This window comes from Chrysemys picta, chromosome 8 (assembly GCF_011386835.1).
Source record: "Chrysemys picta bellii isolate R12L10 chromosome 8, ASM1138683v2, whole genome shotgun sequence".
NCBI classification, from domain to species: domain Eukaryota; kingdom Metazoa; phylum Chordata; order Testudines; family Emydidae; genus Chrysemys; species Chrysemys picta.
Window position 1 is genome coordinate 59,022,401 of NC_088798.1, and position 16,848 is coordinate 59,039,248.

Below are 16,848 nucleotides of genomic sequence, written 5' to 3' on the forward strand. Positions count from 1 at the left end.
CTCTTTTCTGGCAGGTTAATCCATTTTCTAGTTTCTGTTTGGACTGCATGTACATACTGCAGGTCAGCGGTTCTCAACCTTTCCCATACTGGCACCTCTCTCCCATCTACCTGGGATCTAGCCAGGGCCATGCTGTTAATTAGCAATGGGGAAAGGGCAGCGGTGGTCATGACCGCTGGGTTGTGAGACCCTGCTCTAGGTAAGTAAGCAATGGATACAGTATTGGCTGCTGAAAAGTGAGCTGGAGGGTGGGAGAAGCAGCTCACAAGTTCATGCAGTTGTAGGATGGGAGCATTTCATGTTTTAGTGGCTAGAACAAGGCAAATCTAATCTGCTGGTGACATATAATGTGATATATAAAGGCATATTCATATAGACAGCAGAGATGGAATTAGGTCATCTTGCCCATTCGCTGGCTGTTTCAGGACTGTTCAGCAGCATATTTTTCAATGCCATTGCCAGTCCAGTTTTAAACAACTCAAGCCATGGATCTGCCTCTTCTTCCCTTAGGGGACTATCCCAATGCTTAACAGAGCTCAGCATTAGCACATTTCCCCCCTGTGTGTGGCATCTCTCCATGGTAAGTCAGGTATCTATATGTGCCTAGGTGAATACACTGTATACAAGGCAGCGCAGCATACTCGACATAAGCATAACCAATCCTGCTTGCATCAGGTAGGAAAAGAGCGAGCGGTGCCTGCAATGAGAACAGCCCCGTTACAGCTGCTGCTGCGAGGGAGAGGAACTTTCAAGACTTACCCCAGGCAATAGGAATGTGGGTCAAGAAGGCAAACCAGGGACGCCAGCCGCTGTGAAGTCGGAGTGGTAACTCCGGTGCGAGCACTCCGCTAGGATCCGGTACGGGAAAGCCCCGCGGCGCTGTCCCGAAGCCCTTCCAGCCGGGCAGGCCTGCAGCCAACTCCCTTAGCAGCCCTGGGGGGAGTTTTCAGAGCGGTCGAGGCAAAGATCATCCGCTACCAGCGCCCCCAAAGCGCTCCCTTGGCTCCTCGCAGGAGCCTGCCCTTCGGGGAGGACGCTGCCCATCATCCTCGGTGGCAACTTTCCAAAGTCTTGCTGGCGGGGCTCGCTCGTATTTCGGGGGCCCGGCGGGGCGCGGAGACACCCCCTTATCGCACCCTTCCTGGTCCTCGCTGCTGCGCGGCTCCGCTGCTCTGCCCGTCCAGCGGCTCAGTCCCCACCATGGCTGATGCACCAGCCCTTGCACATTAGGAGGCCGGGTCCCACGCTGCTGTGCACGGGCGAACTCCAGGCTCCAGCTCTAGCGCGCTCGCCCAGCGCCCGGCGAGCCGCGGGCACTGCCAGGGTGGCGCTCGCCACGTGCCATGCTGGCCTCTCTAGGGCGGGGGCAGATCCGCTGGGCCAGGCCGGGGGCTGCTGCAGGCGGCGCCTCTCCCGGGACTGCGTGCACCGTGCGCGGGCGAGCGCAGCCCTGCGCTGCTGCTGGCCCCTGCTGGCGCCCACCTCGCCACTGTCACCTGCGAGCTGCTCCGGCGCTGGAGGGGCCCCGAGATAACCGCGCCGCCCGCCCCGCATACTCCCCCGCCCGCCCGCATGCAGGCGGGTAGCCAATGGGAGCCTCGGCCATAGTGCCTGCGCTCCCGGATTGGCCCTGCCGCCGGGGGCGGGGGGAGGCTCTGGGTCCCCCCGGCTCAGGGCCAGTGGCCAGGGACAGGCTGGGCGAGCCCTGCTGGGCTGCAGCGCTGACCTGGGGCGCTGGGGGAAGGCTGGACACGGGGCGGGGGGCTGCTCCTTAAATCCGAGCCTCTGGTGCCCAGGTGCCTGGCGCTGGGGCTCAGAGGGGGGCGAGCTCGCCTGGCCCCGGCGGGAGGGTGGGGGCTGTGACTGGCTGCTGCATCCCGACCTAGTCCGGCTCCTGAAAGGTTGAAAGGGATTGAGCCTTGGAAAGGAGCCCGGCGCCGAGGACGGGGCGCGGGGAGAGCAGTGATACAGCAGCTAGACACAGCCTTGCAGACAGGAAGCGAGGAGGAGCTGGGGGGAGGGAAGGAGGCTACTGCTCCAGATTAGATTCCCAATTCCAGATGGCAACAGACAGAGGGACATACCGACACCCCCTCACGACAGGCTAGCAAATTAAGCTTGGGGAAGTGGGGTGGGAGGAAGAAACTGGGCTGAGTTTCTCAAATATTGGGCTGATCTTTATAGGTGCTGGAACGGGGGATGCTACCGCACTCCCTGGCTTGAAGTGGTTTCATCATACACAGGGTTTACAGTTTGGTTCAAGGGCTCTCATCAGCACCCCCATTGTACAAATTGTTCCAGTCCCCCTGCTGATCCTGAGAGTTGCTAGACATCCCACCCCACCTGCCCCCGAGGCCACCCGCTCAGCACTTGTCAGGATCAGGCTCCTAAATGTCATTTGAAGAACAACAAAATGCAAAGCATGAGCTAAAGAGAGCCCTGCCTTGTTTCTGTGAAAAGGGTCCTGCTGCTGGGAACTCAGCGAGGGGAGAGGGGTGGGGAAACAGGCAGGGTGGAAAGTGAAGGGGGGAAGATGGATGGAGGGAGGGAGGAAGAGCAGGACTTTGACCATTGGGGATTTATTTCTCCAGTGGAAATGCAAAGAAATGGAATCTTTCCAGGGGGTAGCCTCAGCACAGTGGCAGATAAAGTGGAACAGAGCCAAAGGGAGTGGGGGGGTAGGCATGGGCCTGTTGCAGAGAGGACAGGACTATGTCTGTTTGTACAGATCTGGGGATCCGTCCCCTTCCTGCCTAGCACAAGCACAGCCCAGGACTGACAGGAAGGGGGGTGGGGATGGAGTGTGTTCCATTTCGCAAGCAGACTTTCACAGATTATGTTGTGAAGTGACTGGAAACAGGAAGGATTCAGAGATTTAGGGAACGTCGGGGAATTAGACATTGGGATTAGCCAAAGGGCTCACGGGAGCCAGATGTTCTGTATGAAACTTAGTTTGCAGTTCTCCCCGCTCTCCAGGCTTCCATTCCACTTCCTGCCCCTGACATTGGGACAGATCCTGTTGCCCTCAAGAAGCCAAAACTCCCTGTCCACTGCTGTCTCATAAAACATCAAGTCAAGTTCAAGGGCTTGGCCCGTCTCTTTAGGACACTCAATGGCCTGGGCCCAGAATATCGAAACGATTAGCTAGAGCCCCAGGAGAAGGACTGTGCTCAACAACGCTGCTGCTCAGGCCCAGTGGAACTTTCTGCCATAAGGATAAAGCTCCTGTATGCAGAGAAGGCAGAGCTTTCTTGGGGGCTGGTCTGAGAGTGGGAATTAATTTCCTAGGAGCTAAGGGCCATCACAAATCTCCCTTCCTCTCGCTCCAAGTGGGGCTTCTTTGGCCTGCTTTCTCTAACAAACATACAGTAGACTATATGCTAAAAACTCACTCCACCACATGCACAATTCTCCCCCTGGGGAGGGGCGGAGAAAGAGAACGAATCACACATGACTGGTGGCACCTTAGAGACTAACAAATTTACAGACTAACACGGCTGCTACTCTGAAACATGACTGGTGTTAGTCATGTTGCTTAATGCATGGCTGGAAGATGCTCAGGTACTAGGGTGTTGATGACAATATATGAACCTATACTGGCTGGAATAGAAGCTAATTGGAGTCCTTATGCAGTGCAGGTCAAATTCCTATGAGGCCAATGTGCATTGCCTCCCCCATTTGCATCTAGGTCTGCTTAGGAAAGGCTGAGTAAATGGATTCCATGAGCCACTGCTCACTGGAATTGCCAGACCAGGTCAGACCCCTGGTCCCTCTAGTTCAGTGCCCTCTCTCCAACACTGGACAACACCAGCTGCTTCAGAAGAACCCTGCAACAGACAGTTCTGGGATATGCTGCCCCCAGGGAAAGTTTCCTCCTCACCACAACAGCTAGAGGTTGACTTATTCTGTGGGGCCGGTGGGTTTCTATCCTTTTCAAGGCTCTTGTTTTTTTTTAATCCTTACTATTATAAATCTGTTATTCATATAAACATCCAATCCTTTTAGAGTCCTGCTTCATTTTTGGTCTCAGTAATATCTTGCGGCAATAGGTTCCACTGGATAATTTTGAATTTTGTGACATAGTATTTCCTTTTACCAGTGTAAAATGTGCTGCCTCTCCCTGTAACTGAATGTCTCCTTGTTCTTCTTGTGCTCTTGCTATAGTGGCCAATGGAGCTACAAATGTCTAACACTTCTAGGCAGCATGCTTATCTCCTCACCCCTGATCCTTCCCACCATTGTCTGCCTGGAAGCCATGGGTTATTTCTATTGTATAGCAAAGCCGCCCAGTGAGAGGAGACCCTACCAAATCCCTAGAAGTGAATCAATGCATCCACTAACCCAGGATCCCACAGACAAGGCTGCTCACTGAACTGTGATTTGATTAAATCCCTTCTTGCTAGCATGCCCAAGGCTATACCAGCTTCCTCATAGCAAAACTGTAGCACAGAACAGACAAAGCTTGAACCACATTCTTAGAGCAAATGCAACCGAGCCAATAATCTGCCAACTGAAACACGGTGAAAGTCACTCTAGCTCTCCTGACAGCAGCTTCTATAGACGAAATTGAGTTATAGCTAAGTGGTTTCAGCATTGTATTGCTAAAGCCAGGGTTGTGAGTTCAATTCTTGAAGGGGCCATTTAGGGAACTGGGGTATTGGTCCTGCTTTGAGTAGGGGGTTGGTCTAGATGACCTCCAGTCCCTTCCAACCCAGATATTCTATGTATCTGGAGAAGAAGGCTAGAAATAAACATTGTCCATTTTGCTGGATCCTTTATTGTTGCTTGTGGCCAAAGCCATCTTTAAATAATGCTAATTGCACTGCTGTTGCATAGCACTGACTCCAGACAGGTGTTTCCTCTCGTTTGGCTGCCAAATAAAGCACATGGCAGAGCTGGCAACAGGCTACAGAAGGTGGACGACTGCTCACTAATTGAGCATCTTCCATTTAGCCCATTTTCCAGAGAGTGACTGGCTGTTAGCCTGAAGGAGACAGCTCCATTGCCTTCATTAACATTAATGGGAACTGGGCACCTCTGTCTCCTTTGAAAATCCCAGACTGTGAGCTCTTGAGCAGGGGCTCTGCATATTGTCCTGTTAAGTGGTGGGCTACATGGTGCACAGTGCCACAGCACGATGCAAATAACGAGTCACAGGATAATGTCAAGATCAACCATTCATCCTGTTCAGCATGCCATGACTATGGGATATTGATGGAGGGACACAAGGAAAATAATAGAACAGGACATTTGAAATCATATGGGATGAGTGAACATCCTTCTTCTTGGGTGTCCTTCAATTGGTCCTGGCTTCACACCTTCTTTCATAACATGCCTTATTGGAACAATCTCCTGCCTCCCATCTCCCATGTCCCCTTCTTTACATCCTTCTTTAGTGAAGTTCCCTACCTGGATTACCTTATTGGTGGTATCTCCACACTGCGAGGGGAGTCGTCATGTCTCAATGAGTAGGACATTGGCCTGGGACTCAGGAGACTTGATTTCTATTTCTGGCTGTGCCACTGGCCTACTGTATGAACGTGGGCAAATCATGTCCCCGCTCTGTGCCTCAGTTTCCCCATCTGATAATGCTACTCACCTTACCCTGTAAAGACTCTAAGATCTCTCAATGAAACATGACATAAGAACAAATTATTGTTATTGTGTACAGAGATCTCCCAGCCAGAATGACCAGAGGCCACAATGTGCTTGTTCTGTCCTGCGACTGGTTTAGTTTCTAGTGGAGAAGCACCTTTGGGACAGAGACACGGCTATTTATTTGACAGCTTTTACTTGTGGTGCAGCATCTTGGTGGCAAGAGTCACTTTAGAAGCTCCCTGGAGAATACATTGTACCATATGAATAGCGAATTGGTTCACAAAACTATGGTAATGGAGAAACATATGCTCCCAAAGGGACAATTCCGGCCTTCAATCTCACAGACTTTAAGGCCAGAAGGGACCATTGTGATCATCTAGTCTAACTTTCTGCACATTGCAGGCCACAGAACCTCATCCACCCTCTCCTATAATAGACCCAGAACCTCTGGCTGAGTTACTGAAGTTCTCAAACCATGATTGAAAGACTTCAAATTACAGAGAATCCACTATTTACTCTAGTTCAAACCAGCAAGTGACCCATGCTGCAGAGGAAGGCAAAAAATACCCCAAGGTCTCTGCCAATCTGATCGGGGGGGTGGGGGGGTGGAATTCCTTCCCAACCCCAAATATGGCAAGCTAGACCGTGTCTCGCTAGACCCTGAGCATGATGACAAGACCCACCAGCCACACACCTGGGAAAGAATTCACTGTAGTTACTCAGAGCCCTCCCCATCTAGTGTCCCATCACTGGCCAGTGGGGATATTTGCTGCTAGAAGTCACAGATGGGCCATGCCATTATAGGCAGTCTCATCATACCATCCTCTCCATACACTTATCAAGCTCAGTCTTGAAACCAGATAGGTTTTTTGCCCCACTGCTCCCCTTGGAAGGTTGTTCCAGAACTTCATTCCTCTGATGGTTAGAAACCATCTAATTTCAAGCCTAAACTTGTTGCTGGCCATTGGCGTTTAACTTAAATAACTCCTCTTCCCACCCTGGTATTTGTCCCTCTGATGTATTTTTAGACAGCAATCATCTCTCCCCTCAGCCTTCTTTTGGTTCAGCTAAACTAGCCAAGCTCTTTGAGTCTGCTCTCATAAGGTAGGTTTTCTATTCCTCAGATCATCCTAGTAGCCCTTCTCTGCACCTGTTCCAGTTTGAATTCATCTTTCTGAAACACGGGAGACCAGAATTGCACCCAATATTCTCCTGTTGCAATGAACAAACCGAACTTGCTTGCCCGTACTTAAACATAATTGTGCTGGGTACTATCCTCAGCTGGGGGAAATTGCTCCCTGGGGAGCCCTAGCAATTTAGGCCAGCTGAGGATCTGGCTCCTTTTATATCATAGAATATCACAGTTGGAAGGGAGCTCAGGAGGTCATCTAATCTAGCCCCCTGCTCAAAGCAGGACCAATCCGCAGACAGATTTTTGCCTTGGATCCCTAAGTAAGGCCCTCAAGGATTGAACTCACAACCCTGGGTTTAGCAGGCCAATGCTCAAACCACTGAGCTATCCCTCCCCACACTGTGCTTGTGTTTACCCCTTAGTAACCCTCACTAACTTCCTAACCCCCAATCAATAAATCAATCAATCAATCAATCAATAAATAAATAAATAAATAGGCAGGCCACGTCAAACAAAAGCAATCAACAACATCACTGAAAAATCCCAACTGGAAATAAGGTAACATTTTAACAGTGAGGCTAATTAACCATCAGAACAATTTACCAAGGCCTGTGGTGGTGGATTCTCCATCATTGACAAATTTTAAATTAAGATTGGATGGTTTCAAAAAGATCTGCTCTAGGAACCATTTTGGGAAAGTCCTCTGGCCTGTGTTATACAGGAGGCCATACTAGATGATCACAATGGTCCCGGCTTGCCTTGGAACCTATGATTAAGACAATAGGCTAAATTTTCCCAATTACAATTCTTTAACCTCGCCCAGTTATGGTTGTGTTAGTGTCACATGCACAAAAGTTACAGATGCAAAGGCTTGTTTTGGTTATTGTTTAAAAAATTAATCTTTGTAAATATATACCGTTGATTTCACTTAAATGATTAATGAGGTTGGCAAGGCAGATGCCAAATGTCTAAAGTTTCTAGCAGTCAGCACTGGGAGTTACACAGGCATAACGGATGCAGGATTTGCTGTTATGTTCATTGTTTTATTCATTTGTATTTATTATTCATGTCATTATACAAAGGGTACTGCTCTAGTCTTTAGCTGTGTTGTTACATATTAAAGGGACGCCACCAACTTGAAATTTAATCCATTTTAAAACGTGAGTTAAATGCAATTTCATAGGCCACATGTCCCCCTCAACCGCCTGCCAATTTTTGTGGTTTTAGAATCACATTCCTCTTTTTAAAGAATGGTTTTCTCTCCCCTCTTGCTGTGTAGAAGAACCACACAAACAATGGAGGAATCTTTGGTCTTGAGCCTACAAGCACTCATGTACTTAGGCCTTGTCAACACTAGAAAGCTGTACTATTTTAACTTTACCAGCACAGTTAAAGTGATAGGAATCCCCTGGTGTGGATGCAGTTACATCAGTATAAACTTGCTTTATACCGGCATTCTAGTCCCATATGGAAAAGGGAATAACCATACGGGCATAAGGTGCCTTTATACCAGAATAAATGCCTCTACACTAGGGCTTGTATGATTTTGCTACCAATAAATAAATAAATAAATAAAATCATAGCCCTAGCCAACATAATTATATCTTTCAAGTGTAAACCAGGCCTTACTTCATTTACATTCCCGTCAATGGGATGGGACCACTCACCTGGTTCATGTTACGCACGCGTGTAAGAGTTTGCAGGATCGAGACGTAACGGAATATAGAGGGGAAACAGGGAAGGTGACTATGCACAAAACACAGTCAAATGTGCAATAAAAAATTGAAAAAAAAAAATAGAATTTCCCCGCTCTCCAATCTCACAGTTATAGTCAGCGCAGATGTTGTTTCTACTAGAGCTAGTTCCAAAAAAAGGGGAGAAAAATCACAACCATTTTCCCAGAATGTTTCCTTTTTTCTAAATTCAAAATTTTGAACAATTAAAAAAATAATTGACCAGCTTTATAGCCAGTTGAAAAACAAAGGGTAGGTGGAATGTTGCAAAAAATTCATCAGCAATGTCCCTGTTTATTTTTTTATTATTTTGAAATTTCATCAAAATTAAAACCAAAACATGTGACTAGCTCTGATATCAATCAATTTCAGACCGAGATGTGGGGGTGAAATGCTAGTCCCATTGAAGGCAATGTGAGTTTTCCCTTTGAGCCCAGGTTTTTTAGGTTGATGGTGCCTAACATCACATTTCTCTCTGGAAATCTTTTCCGCGCTGCTGTATTGTTGTGGGTAGGATTATTATAAATAATGAAAGAGATTAGAGAAGAATGTTATATTCAGTTGTTCACTTTGTGCGCTTGGCAGAAGTTTGGCATTGTCTGCTATCTTTTCCCTAAAGTTACCCACCTTTGCTACTGCAAATTTAGCTCCACTGTAGATAGCAGCTGTGGGAAAACTAGTTAAGAGCAGGCATTGGCAGCTCCAAGTGTTTTAAACTGGGTAGATCTGCTCTGAGCAGGATTAGATGGCAAAGTTTTTAAAACATTAGCAAACTTTTTGGAGCCCAATCTACGCGAGGGCAGTGCTTTCTCTTCTCTTCTCATACCGCCCTCATCACTAGTGCTTAATTTGTGCCAGGGCTGAGCCTGGCACCTCTGGGCTTGCTGCATCAGTTATGAAAGTACACCTCTACCCCGATATAACAAAACCCAATATAACATGAATTCAGATATAACGCGGTAAAGCAGTGGTCTGGGGGGAGGGGGGCTGCGTGCTCCGGTGGATCAAAGCAAGTTCAATATAACGCGGTTTCACCTATAACACGGTAAGATTTTTTGGCTCCCGAGGACAGCATTATATCGGGATAGAGGTGTAATACAATTGCTTGAGCCTGGCACTTAATTGCTTAAGCCCCAGCACCTCTTTCATAGCAAATTAAGCTTTGTTCATCACCATTGTATCTGAATGCCTTCCAGCTGGGCGTGAAGCGCCATGACTAACATCTGTCATGTGTGGTTCATTCTATTCAAGCGTACACTGACTGCTCTGTGATCATACCAGGGGAGGCAGGTTGAAGAAGTGAGACTTGCACTAGGAGCGGATGGTGAGGAGGTCTGTGATGGTCCGTAACTGCTGGGGGCATTCCTTCCAGGGTCTCAGACCAGCCCCCAAGAAAGATCTGTCTCCTGCACAGCTGAGCTTTACCTTAGTGGTAGAGAGTTCCCTGGTGTCAGAGGAGTGGAGCTGTCTTCATCCTGGAGCTTTAGGCTCTTTTAGATATGATGGGCCCAAGCCACTGAGCACCTGGAAGATAAAGTACCTAGACTGTGAGTTCTTTGGAGGCGGGGACTGTCTTTTTGTTCTGTTTGTACAGCACATAGTACAATGAGGTCCTGGGCCATGAGGCTCTGACATCCTACAGTAATACACATAATCAAAAATTAATCACTAAGACCTTGAGCTTGACTCACTCTTCTCTGGGAAGCCAGTGTAGAGAGCAGAGGACAGGTTTGATGTGCTTGCAATAGGCAGTGCTGCTGAAGAGATGGGCGGCAGCGATTGGTACTATCTGGAGTTTCCAAAGTGCTGAAGGCTTCATGCCTGGGTATATTGCACTGCTTAGCCAGTTTTAGCAATGGTGGGAAATCTGATAGTCAGTTTCACCATTCCCCCTCTATTGTTAGTTTTCATTTCCCTACTGTCTTCCACACAGCCCCAAGGAGAGAACAAACGCTTAACAATAGAACATCTGGTTGTTAAACCACCAATGTTGGAGACTTGGAAGCAGGTGAACCTTCTGAAACTACTGTGAACTAATTTTTAAAAACTGATCGGACTTCGAGGTGGCAGTATCCCTTTACACTCCCCCCTCCTCCCCGCCCATATAAAGAAATGTTCAAACATAACATTGCTAGTAACTTCCTTTTGTGATTCTTTGTTTGTGATTTAAATCGTTTGCCGGAAGAGGATAATGGCCACCAGATCTGATCCATGTGGAACAGAGGAATGTTTAGGGGTAACAGTTTCAAATGCTCCTAAGTGACATAGAAGCTAAGCCCCATTTTCAAAAGTGACTTAGGCTGGGTCTATACTACCCGCCTGAATCGGCGGTAGAAATCGACCTCTCGAGGATCGATTTATCGCGTCCCGTCGAGATGCGACAATCGATCCCCGAATCGACGCTCTTACTCCACCAGCGGAGGTGGGAGTAAGCGCCGTCGACGGGAAGCCGCAGAGGTCGATTTTGCCACCGTCCCTACAGCGGGGTAAGTCGGCTGCGATACATCGAATTCAGCTACGCTATTCGCGTATCTGAATTTGCGTATCTTAAATCGACCCCCCCCCTGTAGTGAAGATGTAGCCTTAGGCTCAGGTCCTCAGAGGTATTTAGGCTCCTAACTTCCACAGATTCCAAGGCCAGAAGGGACCACTGTGATCATCTACTCTGACCTCCTGCATAATTCGGTGCCAACTGGCTTAGGTGTCTCTGAAAATCCCACTAGGTGCCTATTTTAAGGTGCCTACATACTTTTAAAAATCTAGCCCTAATAGCCAATGGCCCAGTCCTCAAAAGTGTTTAGATGTCTCACTTCTTGAAATTGATGGCAGTTAGATTCCATAAATACCTTTGAGGATCTGGGCATAAGTCACTTTTGAAAATGGGTTTTAGGCTCCTTAGTCATGGAGGTGCTTTTGAAAATGTTACCCTGGTTCTAAGATGAGGAACGGCTCCCTGGTAAGGATGTAATGAGGGACAGTCGACTTTGAGAGGTATGCTGCTTAGTTAAGAAATCAGGGAATATCTATCTGGATGTCTGTAGTTTGAATACATGCACTACAAAACACAGTTGCATACCAAAAATATCCCTTGCTTAAGAGTATTCTTTTAACAGCTGATTACTAAAATAGGGTTAGCATCCCAAGCTCTAGAGGAAATAAGGGCCCGCTCCAGTTTCCATTGAAGGGAATGGGAATCTGTCCATTGATTTGAGTGGGAGTTGGATCAGTCCCGAAATGCTTTACAGAGCTTTTGTAAAGATTAGTTAACAGCTTATTATGGCATTCTACCCTTGGCATGGCTGGGGCTGACTTATTTCACCCATATGATTCTTTCACACCATGTTGAGCCAAACTCTGCATTGCCCTGCCCGACTCTGCTGATTGCAAAGCGGTTGCAAGCGTGTAAGGCAGCTGGCAATATTCCTTTTGAGAGGTGAACTGCAATGATCTGGAGATGGGCTGATGGGCAGAAACTTCCCACGTTGGGCGTGCACTCTGCCAGTCTCCTGCCCTGCTTCAGTGAAACTGCCACCGCATTTATTGTTATGGTTGCAAACATTATTTTTATACCCCTCAACCAGAAACCAACCTGGAGCTGCACTTCTGGGGGTGTGTGTGCAGGTGATCTAGCAAATTAGGAGAGGGTGAGAGAAAAGCAGAGACGCTGGAAACGTTTGCACTGGAGATCATAATCCAGAATCAAAAGCCTGTGCTCTCAGCTCTGAGGCACTGCTCGGTTGCCCCCTCTGGAGAGTGCGGGGGTGGGGGTCAGATCTTTGCATTTGCAAAGTGTAATTGGGGCGCGGGGGGGGGGGGGGGAATGAAAGCAACCGCCAACATTGCAAAGCAGGTGGATAGCAGCGCGTGAGCGAGCGCTGGGGAGAGGATGCACAGGAGGAGAAAGGCAGCAGCGCTGGCAGCCGGCTCGGAGGCACAGCTGCTTCTGTGAAATCCACCGCACTCCTCCCTGTGCATGCAGCCTGCGAACAAAGGAACCCAGCGGCGGGGGGTGCATCCGAGCCGGAGCCTTGCCCTGCAAGCTGCATCTCAGCCCCCCTGAGCAGGGCTCTTCCCCCCGCCCCCTCTCAGCGCTGGGAAGGAAGGGAAGGCGGATCGGGCTCAAGATGGCTTTAGCCCGGCTCTGCGCCCTGCTTGCCTGCTGCTGCTGGCTCCCGGCTGCCGCTGCCGGGGCCGCGGAGGCGGACGAGGACCCGTCCAAGGAGCTGGAGTGCAAGCTCAAGAGCATCACGGTGTCGGCGCTGCCCTTCCTGCGGGAGAACGACCTGAGCATCATGCACAGCCCCTCGGCCTCGGAGCCCAAGCTGCTCTTCTCGGTGCGCAACGACTTCCCCGGGGAGATGGTGGTGGTGGATGATCTGGAGAACACCGAGCTGCCCTACTTTGTGCTGGGTGAGTACTGGGGCTGCCAGCGTCCCCCCCCCCCATAGCGACAGGCAGGGCCCCTCCTGCATGCAGCAGCCACGCACCCTGCACCCCCCAGATAGTGACAGGCAGGGCCCCTGCTGCACGCAGCAGCCATGCACCCCCACATGGCCACATGCACAGCCCCTCCTGCAGCCATGCACCTGGTCTGGACAGCAGGCAGCACCCCCAAATAGCCACATGGGTAGCACCCATGCATCCTGTGCCTCCAGAGGGCCACATGCACAGCCTTTCCTGCACAAAGCAGTCATGCACCCCTAGCCAGCAGGCTACACCCCCACAGCCACGTGCACATCATCTTGTATCCAGCAGCCATGCATCCTGCAGCCCCACATGGACATCCCTTCTGGCATGCAGCCATGCACCCAGCCTGCACCCCCAAATGGCCACATCCATGTGACCTCTTGCATGTGTCATTCATATTAATTCAGCCAAAAGCTTCACCCACACTGCTACTCCTCCACATTCTACCATGCAGGCCATTGTGCCCTTTGAATAACACTCCTCTTCCTCCAGGTAGCTACATTCAGGTTAGAGTGGTTTCTATTATATATTCAACTAACCAGATTCATTCCTTTTGTAACATGGTGGAAAAGTATCCACAGGCACCTCATTTCCCATCAAGGCTTTTGTCTCTGTGTTCTCTTTGCACCCAAATACTGTGTATGCACATGAGCAGCCCTCATGCAAGACTCCCATATCCATCCACACGGTTGCATGCTCTCTATTCCATATCCGTGCTCTGGCCAAAGAGTTCTATGCACTTTACCTACTACAAGCGGAATTAATCTGTCAATATCTATTGATTTCCAAGGGCCTAATGCTGGTCTTATTTATACACTGGTGTATAACCTGTATCTCCATTGACTCCAATAGATTTACTCCTGATTTATGCTGGTGGGAGATATGACTTAGGCCTTGGCTTTGTATATCCTATATGTGCTTCCTGCCATGCTAATGCAACCACTTACACTTTGCTTCCTGCATGCCAGGCCGAATTTGCCTGTCCATGTAATCTGTTTCATTCGCTTTATGAAACCCCTCCAGAATGCCCCACTCCCATCACCTCCTGCATGTAAAACTCACCCACCCAGTACAACTATGGTATCATCTTTATTACAGGCATCAGATTCCAGACATCTACATGTCCCTTGCCTCCTGCCTGCAAAACTCACCCATCCATCAAAACTTCAGCATCAGCTTTGTCACATGCTCCCACTTGCACCTTGCCTCCTGCATGCAAAATACACCCAGCCTGCAAAACAGCGGCATCATCTTTCTGACGCCGGCGTCCAAGCAGCCACCCACAGCTCCCTTCCTTATGCCAAGTTCACTTGTCCAATGATGCTACAGCATGGTGTGTATCACCCCTCCCCCATGTATCTATCACCTTCCAAAACAGAGGTGCATGGACATACATTTTTGCATATGTTTTGTCTGCCACTCCAGAGTTCTCTATCCTCTTTAATAGCCTTCCTCAGTCCAGAAAAAATATGGCCACACACATGCTGCATGCAGGATTAGTATATTGATCCAGCTTGGCTGTGTCCTTCTCATTACAGTCTTTCTCTCCACCCCTAGGAGATCCATTTCTTGCATGCAGAACTCCTCCATCCAGCCTAGCTGCTGAAGCCATGTAGGGGGAAGGAAATGGGTGGGAGGGGTTGGTGGGCAGAAGAATACATTCCTGTAGATTTGACATTGGTTGCAGCGTTCTTTGATGATGGAGATGGGATGAATGTGAGTGGCAATCCCTAATCCTTGAGGTCTGGGGAGATGCCTGTTATGTGGGGATACAGTGCGGCCCCACAGCACTCATTAGTGGAGTACTGGCCCATCTGGTGCTGAAATGGAAGCGCCGGGGTAATTCCTGCTTTGTATAATGTTTCTGAATACAGTGTTAGGCCGCCGAGGTTTCTCAATGGTGCCTTTGTAAAGATGTGTTACTATGCAGGTGATGCATTTGGAGCTATGGAATGTGTGTGCCAGGGGCTGGGGGAGGCTGGATCTGTGTCATGCACATGGTGAGCATGCCCAGTGCATTGTGCTGGAAATGCTGTATGCACAGTGCTTCAAAGGAAGCCTGGGAGAGCGGGATGTCAAATGTCAATGTGGCCACCCCGCCCCCGTTTCAACACCCAAAAGCCTTTCCTATAGGCTGGCATCTACCACGCAGTATCTTGTGTGCACGGCCCAAGCACAGAAACCAGCAGCTGTGCACTGGGCACCTCTGTGCAATGCTGCTGCCGGCTGCAGAAAGGCCTAATGGGGTTGCCATGGCAACTTGCAGCAGCAGCCACCGCCTGTGCTAGCTGGGCGAGCAATCACATGGTGCCAAGTCCACCCTTGGTGTAACTCAGTGGGGTTACACCAGGGGAAACTGCTATGGGCAGTTGTTGTCAGCACCTTATGGCTTCTCCGGCTTCCCGTTCGCACATACTGACACGCAGGTTCATCGGGATCTGCCATTCTCTATCCTGGGAGGGTGTGTGTGTGTGTCCAGCGGAATCTTGAAATCGACCGTAGTCCTGCAGGGTGTTTAGTGCATATGCCAAACCTCTGCAGGGGCTCTGGAACAATTTATGTAGTGTGGGTGCTGAGAGCCACTGAACCAAACTAAAAAGAAGAACAGGAGGACTTGTGGCACCTTAGAGACTAACAAATTTATTAGAGCATAAGCTTTCGTGGACTACAGCCCACTTCTTCTATATGCATCCGAAGAAGTGGGCTGTAGTCCACGAAAGCTTATGCTCTAATAAATTTGTTAGTCTCTAAGGTGCCACAAGTCCTCCTGTTCTTCTTTTTGCGGATACAGACTAACACGGCTGCTACTCTGAACCAAACTGTAAACCCTGTATATGATGGAAACCACTTCAGTTCCAGCATCTAGGAGCCTTTGTGAAATCGGGAGCCACACGAACAGGTTGATGTGTAGCCATTGTGCCTTGGTGTTTGTTTACTGTAGGCCTGAAGGACTCCCGTCAGGGATCAGGGCCCTTCTGAGCAAGGCACGGGATATGCAGTCACTGCCCCAGAGAACTTGCAGACTCCAATTCTGACAATAGATGGCAGATGAATGAACAGGGCTGGGATAGCAAAGTAACAGAAGAGAGAGGTGCGTCTGCCTATGACAGGACTCCCAGGGGTCTCAGTAGCCACACGTAGTCACTGGCCTTGCCAAGGCATCCAAGCAGAGGTAGGTTTTAAGGAGGGATTGAAGAGAGAGTAAGGGGGAGGCTTTGCGAATTGTGGCCTGCAGAGCGTTCGTTCCCATGTGTGGAGGGAGGCATGAGAGAAAGCGTGGGGGCGTCTGTGAGGAAATCAAGCGAGTGGGCAGTCGAGGATGGCGTTGGCAGAGTGATTGGGGAGGGAGGGGTCAGCGTTGCCCTAAGAAATCAGATCCCCAGATGGTGAGCGTTGTTAGAAGGCAATGGCGCGACGTGGTGAGGTGCTGGCCCTAGATTGAAAGTTAGGGTGGGGCTCAATGGTGGAGGGCCTTGAAGGCAGAGGCCAGAAGAAGCTTTTTCTTCATGTGGTTTCCTCTTCCATGCTGCAATGCCTCTTGGCTAGAAGGAGGAGATCATCCCGATGTAACTCCGGCCCATCCAGGCATGGGTTGCTTTGTAGACACTGCTCTGTGCTGCCCTGTGTTTGTTTTAGACTGTAAACTCTGTGTTTTCTGCTGTGTCTGTACAGTGCTGAGCACGTTAGCAGTGCTCAATAAATCACCACCACCCCCATTATTGTGTCTGCAGAGTAATGGCAATGTTGCCTCCTGGTGGCTTCATAGGGGAGAGTCAAGGCTCGGCCCCTTGGAAAATCCGCCTCCTTTCAGCTGTTTCAAATTGATTACCCCAAAATGGTGTCCCTCAAAATCAAGGCCTACTTTTGAACATTCTGGCCTAAGTTTCTTGGTGGTAGGCTACCCCCATTCCACCAGTT

At 49.4% G+C, this 16,848-nt stretch overlaps 2 protein-coding genes across 6 annotated transcripts in view; one reads left to right on the top strand and one right to left on the bottom strand.

The window, feature by feature from the left end:
* BRINP2 (BMP/retinoic acid inducible neural specific 2) overlaps nucleotides 1–1,532 on the bottom strand; it is a 56,318-nt gene extending 54,786 nt beyond the window's left edge. For 2 of the 3 annotated variants that reach the window (XM_042851233.2, XM_005304213.5), the window contains exon 1: nucleotides 760–1,530. The gene's annotated coding sequence lies outside the window, so the exon portion shown is untranslated. Of the gene's footprint in view, nucleotides 1–759 lie in introns of all 3 variants that reach the window. The other variant, XM_042851232.2, reaches the window with a different exon arrangement.
* The window catches only part of ASTN1 (astrotactin 1), a 239,211-nt gene that overhangs the window by 15,701 nt on the left and 206,662 nt on the right, over nucleotides 1–16,848 (top strand). For 2 of the 3 annotated variants that reach the window (XM_005304215.5, XM_005304216.5), the window contains exon 1: nucleotides 12,299–12,873. The exons of the other annotated variant lie outside the window; for it this stretch is intronic. In XM_005304215.5, the coding sequence (XP_005304272.1) occupies nucleotides 12,588–12,873 (286 nt within the window). In that variant the 5' untranslated portion in view covers nucleotides 12,299–12,587. Of the gene's footprint in view, nucleotides 1–12,298; nucleotides 12,874–16,848 lie in introns of those variants that run through there. 3 annotated transcript variants of the gene reach the window in all.